Here is a 10,115-nt window from a genome sequence, read left to right as displayed (position 1 = left end):
AATGCTCACTAAGATGCTGAGAGATGGCACGACCCTGCCTAAGCTAGCTGAGTTAGGCTCGGTAGAAGCTTTAGATGCATTTTATAACAAAACACAGAAATTGCAAATAAATTTGTTTGAATGTTTGTCAAATTCAGACTTACTGCATCAGGCTAAGCTGAATATATTTAATCTGGATGGAAATCAAAGAAAGTTAGCTGAGTTTTATAAGTAGTATGTATAAATGTTTTAAACATTTGAATGGATGAATAGTCATGAGCAATAATCTTTAGCAAGGGGAAAAAAATTCAACAGAGCTACACTTACTATTGCTGGGGCTCACCTATAGTAAATATGCCGGAATTTTTGGCATACGATGCTTTCATTAACGATAAATCATTGTATCAATAAAAACATGATGAGCAGCATAAATAAGAGATTATCTTCGTAGGTATGTTGGTATCGGTCCTCAGTTGCATTGGTGCACACGAGAAGCCTGTGTTAGTACTCTGTATCCATATGTTCTTAGTCACAGCTGCAAAACTGTTATGCAAGTAAAACAATTATATTTTTTAGAAGCTGCTGTTAAAATATGGTTCGACCATAATTATTAAACGGGCACCCACATACTGCAAACCGTGGCAGTTTAGCCACAGCAATATGGCCAAACAGTGCTTCAAAGTGGAGCTCAATGCAGCGAGATCTGTTCCAGCAGCTAAGCTCGCTCTGGGATCTCTGCAATAAGCTGAAGGCTACAAAACAGTCAGCCTATGACTCATGCAGTACACCATTTCTCATCTCTTTTATGTGCAGAAATGGAATAAAACCAGATCTCTTGTTTCCAGACCACTGTGTAACATTGAAACTGGGGAGTCCTCACGACTGCACGCTGTTTTACCAACCTTCAGGTCACTGAATGGTCGGCTGACACCCACGACTGCAGAGCCCTGTGGGAAAGGGAGTGTGAAATGAATAGTACTTGTTAATTAAAGGATTTTAATCAAGCTGTAACCCCTTACGGCAGACGCATTTCATAACTTCCACATCCACGTTCATGTAAAGATTGACAGACAAACCCAGCCTTGAAAGAAAAGATAAAATTTTTAACGTTTATTTTTCCATGAAAAAGCTTTACAAGGAGAAAGAGGTTTCACAGGAGAAAGAGTACATTCTTTAATCACTGTTTATTTGTTGAATTGATATCCAAGGCTGACATTTCTTCTACAGTGTATTTATTTGTTCTCATAGTATTACAGGACATTTACCTTTTATTTAAAAAGGATCATAATCCATGAATATTGTTAAGAACGCTATTAGGCAATGCTGTATGTGAAGAATTTACACAATCTATATCAGCTGTAGATGAAGTGCCTTCAGTTTTAATTCTTCACATATTTTGTAGCAACAAACATAAAACACATCTTTTAAATGTTCAGATATTTGAAAGGCTTTGCATTGCATGTAATGGAAAACCAGAGGTTTAGTATCTCAAAGAGCAGACAAAAATATTCCAATGTCCACAAAGCAACACTGAAGTTCTCAAGGAAGAAAAAAAAAAAACCAAACCCCGTCTTTCCCCTTAAACCATATGGAGACATTCATTAAGGTGTTAAATGCTCAGATGTGACTTTCTTCACCAGTATTATACTGCTGGGATTTTTAGACATCCCAGCATCATAACCTAAATGAAGTTATATGGTTTCACAGTGAGAGAACCTGACCCTTCCTAGCTGCCTCTACACACACTTCTGCCATTTAAAGAATCTTTGCTGATCTGTAAAACAGGGAAAAAACCCAACAAAATGAAGACCAACCCTCCACCCCTCAAATACCAAGACGCATCACCCTCGCCCTTTTAGATCAATGAATGTTTTGCCCTTCACCTCTCTCATATCACAATTTCAGCAAGATGTTTGAAATCTCCTTGCCAAGTTTGTTCTGAAGTATACAAAAGAGGTAACAACAGTTTCATAAGATTGAGAAAAAACATTTTAAAGTACTTCGTAAGAAGAGTAGCTTGAACAAAAAGCACCTTAATTTCAACATAATTCAAAAACATAAAGGAGAAGGAAAACTCTGAAGAGTTTCAGAATTAGTAGAGAATTAAAAACCTCTGAAACTTGCAAACCATGAAGGTCAAATACCTTATTTCAATCAGTACTCCAACATTTCTGTAAGGATACACTTTCAAAGTATTGTAGGCACTGATTTTTTCCTTCAGCCATCATGATGTAATGAAAATGCAGAATTTCTGTCACATTGGGCTGAACTACTGGCTCTAAAGATATTTGCTGCTAACCTTGGAGCACCTGGATTTCACCCAGTTGCAGTTTTACAACTACCTTATTTTTCTTTATTGATTTCTTTATAAAATCACACAGACCTATGACAGGTTTTAATGATACAATGATTAATGGTACATTAATGGTAATGATTTACAGAAGAGAAAGTTTTAATTGCACTAATTCTCCTTTAAAAGTGAAATTGGATAGCTTTGAAGTTAAACATTCAAAATATAAAACATTTAGCAATTCTGTTCCTCCACTATCAATTCCGAATTTTTAAAATCTGGAAGCCAGTTATCTGACACAGGCAACTCTCAGGACAGATTCCTTGAATGGATGGTTCAAAATGAGGTATTTCAGTTTAATCAAAAGCTTGAAAAACAAGCTCTTATTTTTAAAAAACATGAATGTAAAATCAAATTGGGAATCGTTATCTTGCTTTCTATGAAGTCTGACAATGGCCAGATGGGTTAAGTTTCTAAATACTTAGTCAAAAGGGGGAAAATATAGTGTGGAATATTGTTCTTCTGAGGCATGTTGAGTACAGAGCATTAATTTAAGGTAGATTTATGAACAGATTTTTACAAGTGGGATTTCTTCAGCTCAAAATTGTTGATGTTTCAAAGGAACTAGGCAAGACTTGAAAAATACTTGCAATTCTTTTGCTTAGCCCTAGGGCCTGCAAAACCAGTTCTCTGGTACACTTGAAAGCAATGGACCAACAAAGAGGTACATTAAGCAGTAAGTAATTATAGCTGCACAAACACTCCTCAACTTATATCCAAGATTTCTAGTTTTGCAACTGCGACAAAAATGTGTTACCCTCTGAAAATAATTAAGCACAGTCTGCAACTGGGATAGCAAAGATAGCAAACTGGGGTATCTTTCAAATCACCTAATAGCCAAAGTATTTCATTTATAGTATCAAAATTTCCTGAAACTGAGAGCCATCAAAACCCCTGCATAGGCTACTCAAGTTTGATGGGATGCTCTGGGAGATCTAGAAACAACTTCAGGACCTCACTGGACAGGGCCAGAAGTAAAGGTCAAGATTTTGATGGTAGCTGCATCAGTGTAAAGCTTGATGAAGTTGACCTGAGGACATAATCTTATTCTAATGCTACCTAGAAGTGTGGGGGAGGGTCCAGATAGGTCCTAAATTCCAGTAATTATTACCAGGTTATCTTAAGATAAAGACTACTAATGAATCAATTAACTGAAGATTTTTGCAGGAATAAGGGCAGAAGTCTTGCCTTCTTTATGGAGCAAGATTTTATAGGCCGTAAAGAGAAGTAGACCTAGGAAGCAGGAAACCCCAGAAAGCCAGTATGCACTAGGTCTATCCATTTTGAAGATTAGTGTCATGGTGTAACTCATCCTGAAATTGTCACCTCATTTGCACCCTTTTGGAGTGAGCTGCCAGGTAATGTTATCTTTATATGGGACAGCCCTATTGCACTTGCTGTTTACATCCCCATCCCTAAAGCAGGGGAGGGGCAAGGAGCTGGTGGAGGGAATTACCCTACTTGGATCCCTCCATGGTAACAAGATACTGGCTGCATTTCATTCTTGGGGAAACTACAGGAGGAAAAGATAGATCCAAACCTAACCAAAATCCCCCATAATATTATGACAAAGAAACTAAGAAAAACTCGGAAACTCAATCATAGGTGTGCTGAATCCTTAACAAGAATGAATCCTAATCCTTAACGAGAGTAAGTGATTTTACATATGATAGTACAAAAACTGTAAAATGTAAGAACAGCTGCTTCTGATGGAAGACAGTAGTCAAATTTGGTTATATGAACATAATGGAATGTAAAATATTAGAAATACCATTTCTAAATTAATGATCTGTTGTAGTATACAAAGACAGATGTGGTGGTTTAATTAAAAAATAACCAGGTCTCACATTTTCAACAACTGTCTCCAACTAATTGTCACCATTCTTACACTTTACCTGCTTGGGACAGAGAAGCTCCTCTAATCCCTGACAAACCGATTTCAATGAAAATTATAATGATTAATTCTAAATACTAAATCTTTGCTAACATAAATCAGTAATTTTAATTGATTATATGAACAACTGAGCTGGCAGATTTGAGTGGAGAGTTAGTGTGAGTGGTTGATAAGCTGCTGTGCATGGTAAATTCTCCCCAGGTAGCACAACTGCAGCCTGGAGGACACATATAGGCAACGTGTCACAGCATCTCTCGCGCATTATACAAGCAACAAAACTCACTTTTGAGTTGCAACACACAGTTTATGAACACACTTCTGTGGGAGTTCAGCTGCAATGTCTCTCTGAGGTAAGTCTTAATCAGTAACAGCGACTTTAAAAAATTACAGATCATAAGAATGTACATAAACCTCTGCTATTGTCTGCTAAACTATAAGCCATTTTAAACTAGATATATCACTCGTAACTCTACAAAGTCAGACATTTAAAGCTTCCATGTATGTAGAAAACCTTGTTAGGAATCAAAAATTCAAGAGAATTTGTGGTCAATAATACAACTCTCTCTGCTAAAATAAATAGTCAATAATTAAAGGAACAGAAGGACATGCCCCTGCACGAGAAGGAAAGTCACTTCATTCTGATCATCCCCCTCCTCTGAGCAAGAGATAAGGAATATGTTTTTCTTGACGTTCTCACAAAAAATAGTTTTACCCATGGTTTGAGCTGCAAAGATTTGCCCATTGGAATAAAAAAAGTGCATTAAGAATATATACAATGTACTGGAAGCCATACGCACCTTTACTCAGGCTAAGGAGATAAGGCATTTACATGATTCTACAAAACTACTTTCTCATGTATTACTCATCTGGTCTGTACTCACTTTGTATCACGACATTACCACAGCATTATACAAACATAGAGCTCTACAACTGGAAGACATGAGAGGCAAAACACGAACTATGAAGAAGTGCATCCAGCAGAAAAGCCCAAAATGACATGTGAGAATCTAACACAAAAAGGAGTCAACTAAAAATGTGTGCATAAAATGTGCCCATCAATAGGTTTACACAGTCAGCATCCCTCCTCTTCCTTCAACAGGAGGGAACAAACTACAGAAAGTTACTGCTGAATTCAGACAACATGAAAAACCTATTAAAATACATTATGCTCTCCCTTTGAAACCACATTATCTTTTTTCTAGTCTAATGAAGAATATGGTACTGTAATTAAATAAAATTTCTAAAAACATCTCATGGAACTATTAATATATTCATTAAAAACCAAAAGCTGTTCCAGGAAAGCAAACGCTAGAACTAAACTGCAAATGCCACTGAACTTCTTTCCATTATACAATACAACCATGACCAATAGTCTTTAGAGATTTGCTATAGTAATTTATTAATTTATTAAGGTCTGATGCAAAACCTATTAAAGTCAGTAGAAAGACATGTTTTGAAAAGGCCTTGAATTACATACTTTTACTGTAAGATACAAATCTGGGAGTGCTGAGCCATACCAATCTGCTCAGAATTTTTATATCAGGAAACACTAATAAACTAAATTACCGTACAAAAAGATAGCAGTCATCAATATATCTGATTTTTCAGTAGTAACAGTAGTAAAGTCTTCTGTTTTTCTGAATCACGTTTTGAAGATGGTTTCTGGTACTTAACTGAAACAAATTTCTGTAGCTTGTATGTGCTATTCTGTTTGCCTGTCTGGTTACATTTATGGCACCTGCTGCTTTACTGTAAGAGCATCTTGTAAACCCTGGAGGAAGCAATGGAAATAATATCCCTAAACATCATAAGCTTTTAAAAACTGTGTTTTTCTAATTACAGAACATTCAAATGTCTGTATACCACAAGTGAAACAGAAGGAGTGACTCCAGGAATGTGTGCGCTAGTCCTTGGACAAACAAAACATAGCATTAGGCTATATGATTAAAGGCCAATCACAGCAAACACACAGACTGAGTGAGTGAGGAGCAGAAGAACCCCAGTAACCTCATCAGCAAGAACTGGAGCACACTGAGAATCAGCTGCTCCTAAGATGACGAAGGAGAATGATTAGAGCAGTGTCCCTATATGAAACCCACTAAGATGAGTCAGGAAAAACAGCTCTCCTGCTAACTAAAGGGGTTATTGCCTAAAAGGGACTTACCGGATTTGGGGGTAAAGCATTTTGGGATATACAGATTTTCTTTGTAAATAGTGGGTTATGTGTCTTTTTAAGATGGTATCACATCTTCTGCCTCTCCTTTAGTATAAAGCCATTACAGTGCAGTAGCAAGGAATGCTCTGAGGCTTTGTAGAAAGAGTAATAGTAGCATGGATATAGTATATAAACTAGGAGAGTGGGAGGCAGTATAAGATTCAGTCATCTGCCACAAGACGTGGACTTAAAAGATAAAGAAAAAACTGGTTCAGACAGATATATTCCTGTTCTCCACTAGTGAAGAAACTATTTCCTTGAAATATGATTGTTTGAAATTTGGCTACAACTAAATATTTAAAGGTCCTTTACAGTTTGATCCTGGACTTCAGCTTGATGCTTATGCAATGGTTTTCCTACTACCTACTATCACCCTTTCCCAATAAGCTTATAGTGGAGTGTGTCTAAATACAGTGACTAGAAGTTGAAACTTGAAAACAAAAAGGATATGACACTTAAACACACATTCATATGTGTACATTTAGATAGAAAACATATCTACAATACCATATTTAAACATTACACACTAAAGTTAAATAAAGTTAGGAATACACAGTCTTTCCCCTATAGCAATACATTAATTAAAAAGTGTCAATAAGAAAACAGATTTGTTGACTTTTTTTTTTTGAATACTGGAATTTTATGATCTCATCCAACTGAAATAGACAAATACAATGTCATTCTAGGTGAAAATGAGAGAAAAAAAAATCCATCTGCTGAATTATACATTCAAGATAACTGTAAGAGTTTGGTTCGTTATTCTGAACTTCTGAAATTAATGCTTGTTTTCTTCAGTAAGCAACAGAAAATTTGTGGGCTAGCTGGAAGCTGATCTAAGGTTTCCTGGCTACTATCCAAAGTTAAACAAACAAAAAAAATTCTAAGAGTCAGTTGTACTAAAGTGTAAAAAATGACAAATGCCCAAATCAGTTTCTTTACCTCCATCCTTCCAATAGCATTTACAATGTGCGAACAAAGTAGCAAAGCTTTGTCCTTCTTCAAAATGGCATGTGAGAATTGAGAGGCTTACTAAAAGCAGCTGAAACACTGAATTAGAAAAGTTGCTTAAAAAACAAACACAAGAAAAATAATAGTTCAGCCCCTGCCTTGCTGACAGGTGAGATAATAACCATTTCTGGTACTACAGAGAACTTGCAGATAGACTGGCATTTCAATGGAAGGAAAAACCACACCAGTCCATACGGTTCCCTTAAAACAAAAGCCTCTCGGGTTCATGACCAACATTTCAGTCAGCCTTTAAGTAAGAAAGAGCAACAACAAATCATACTGGGGATTTATTGACAGGTGTCAGGAACAATGGTGATTGTTTTGGAAAAGACTATATAAAAATTCTTTCACTACTGTACTTTATAATATATGTAAAAATACTATCTTCAAACTTAAAACAAAATCATCTTCTCAGAACTGATTCTCATGGCCAGAACGCAGAGCCTAATCCAATTACCACTTAAGCACTGTGGAAACTCTTCCAGTTCAAGTAAAAAAACTTGCACCCCCCTCCTGTATTCCTGCTACTTACTATGGCAAATTGAAGGAATTTTACTTGCAAAACACTTAACCTCCAAAGGCAGAGTTTTGTAATACAATTTTAAAGCACCTTACTCAAAGATTAGGTTACCAGTTTTCTAGCAAAAGCTCAAAACCTCTAAACATGAATGCAAATAATCCATTATTAAATATATAGTTCTGGTTCATGGCCACTATTACAAATTGGGGGACTAACAGTGACTTCAAAAGACTCTGAATCAGACTTCAAGAGTATAATATTTTTCTTAATATTATGTATTTGCAAGACATAAGTCTTCAGACAAGTCTTTACAGAGAAATCATAAAAGCAGGAAAGTGATTCACCCTGCTTGAAATGGTTGACATTTAATTTTTGCAGTTTAGATATTCAATCATTATCTACCACTTAGTATAAAATGTAAATTGGTATGTATCAGAAAAACTCCAGCATGGTTTTGTGGTTTTTTTTTTCTTCATATATATACAGATTAGAGAGAGGCACATTCTTTGTTAGAAATCAGCATGAAATTCTGCTGTAGGAACTTGAACACTTCCTTTCACAGAAATTTTTCCATGAAACTATGCTCTTCATATTAGGCGGTCATATCTAGTTAAGCAAAACACTCAGTTTGCATAAAATTAGAGCTGCACCTACTTCAAGATGTATTTTCAAAATACATGTGTCATAAATGCCATTACAGAAAAATAAGCAAGATACTTCTTTTACAGCCTAGAGAAAGAAACTATTCGTTTTGACATTCTATTAAAATTTAGTAAGGGCACAAAAGGAATTTGTAACTGTTAGTCCAAAATGATCTAACTATTCTAGCAGTATGTACAGTGCAAAGAACTTCTTACAGTAGCATCACAAAGTAACACCAGCTCTTTCAAAAGGACTCTAAAAATTGTTGCTCATTGCTTAGAATGGCATACATCCGATATATTCACAATTGGCAACAGTCTAGAGTATTACAATATTATCGCTGCTACTGTAATGAAAAGAAATGAGGTTGTGATGATAAATTTTCATGTTAAGCTGTAGGGAAATCTACTTCATTTTATATTCATATATTATTTCTTAGCTTTGTCATAAGCTCCAGGAAAATGAACAATGGAGAAAAGTTTTTCTCCTACAGCAAAATACAGGTGGGTAGTAAAATAAAGTATGAAATTAGCTGGCTTTGGGTTAGTTGGTTAAAAACGTGTGTATCAGTTCAACTTGAGTCAAGCTGCCTTGGTTTGTACTAGCTATTTGTAAAGGCTGACTGAATGAGATTCCTTTCATCATACAGGCACTGCTACCTTTGCTGCAATAGTAGAGGCACGCTTTGACAGCCAGGATAGCTTCAGCTGACAGATGGCTCCTGGGTAACTGAAAGGGAATGATAGTTTGACAGGAAACATCCTTTATTTCTCCAGACAGACACTGTCCTTGAAGCAACCAGGTATTATCTGTAAAAGAAGAACAAGTTTTATCATTAGGATATTTAACACTATGTCTGAAACCTACAGAAAACACTAATTTTACCTATAGGACAACATGGACTTTCTTTCCATATGCAACATTAGGGGAAATTTCCTACCTGATTTTTTCAGTCATGGACACACACAAAAAAAAAAAGGAAAAGTAATTTACAAATGCTTCTTTAGCAGTCATTTAAAGGTTGAGAGATCCATAGCTTTGCTTCAGAGCTATAGATATATATACAGTACATCTTATTTAAATGCAATGGATCTGCAATTTGTCCTATATGCTCTTAAGAGGATATTAAAATTTATTCTGAGATAGGCAAGCAAAACTCCTTAAATTAACGGGCTGCTATACATTTGTATCAGAAGTCTAATACTCCAGGTAAAATATCTGCCATAAATGCATAAAACTGCAGGTAAATTATGGCATTTCCAAACAGAAGCGTTGGTTTTACAAGCGCATTACTGCAACTTAGCGATGTTGAGGCTGAGTGTTACAACAGAACTTGAGTTTCACATTTATTTAAATATTTAAGAGTATATGAACTGAAAAATGAACTGCACAATAAATGTACCTAGCTCATTGCATTGTATTCTGTATTTTACTGTAAGTGAGATGGATGAAGTGCTCTTTTTGGCATTTTTCAGAAAATACCTAAGAGTTGGCTCTAGAATTTATG

General features: G+C 35.8%; 1 protein-coding gene across 1 annotated transcript in view; it reads right to left on the bottom strand.

Annotated features, from left to right (window-relative positions):
- Positions 1 to 1,069: 1,069 nt before the first annotated feature.
- NHLRC2 (NHL repeat containing 2) overlaps positions 1,070 to 10,115 on the bottom strand; it is a 39,525-nt gene continuing 30,479 nt past the window's right edge. The window contains exon 11 of the mRNA XM_076339063.1: positions 1,070 to 9,417. Within this exon, the coding sequence (XP_076195178.1) occupies positions 9,152 to 9,417 (266 nt within the window). The 3' untranslated portion in view covers positions 1,070 to 9,151. The remainder of the gene's footprint in view (positions 9,418 to 10,115) is intronic.

This window comes from Aptenodytes patagonicus, chromosome 5 (genome assembly GCF_965638725.1).
Source record: "Aptenodytes patagonicus chromosome 5, bAptPat1.pri.cur, whole genome shotgun sequence".
Taxonomy (NCBI): Eukaryota; Metazoa; Chordata; class Aves; order Sphenisciformes; family Spheniscidae; genus Aptenodytes; species Aptenodytes patagonicus.
The sequence above is the reverse complement of the archived record's forward strand: the minus strand, read 5'-3'. Positions and strand labels throughout refer to the sequence as shown.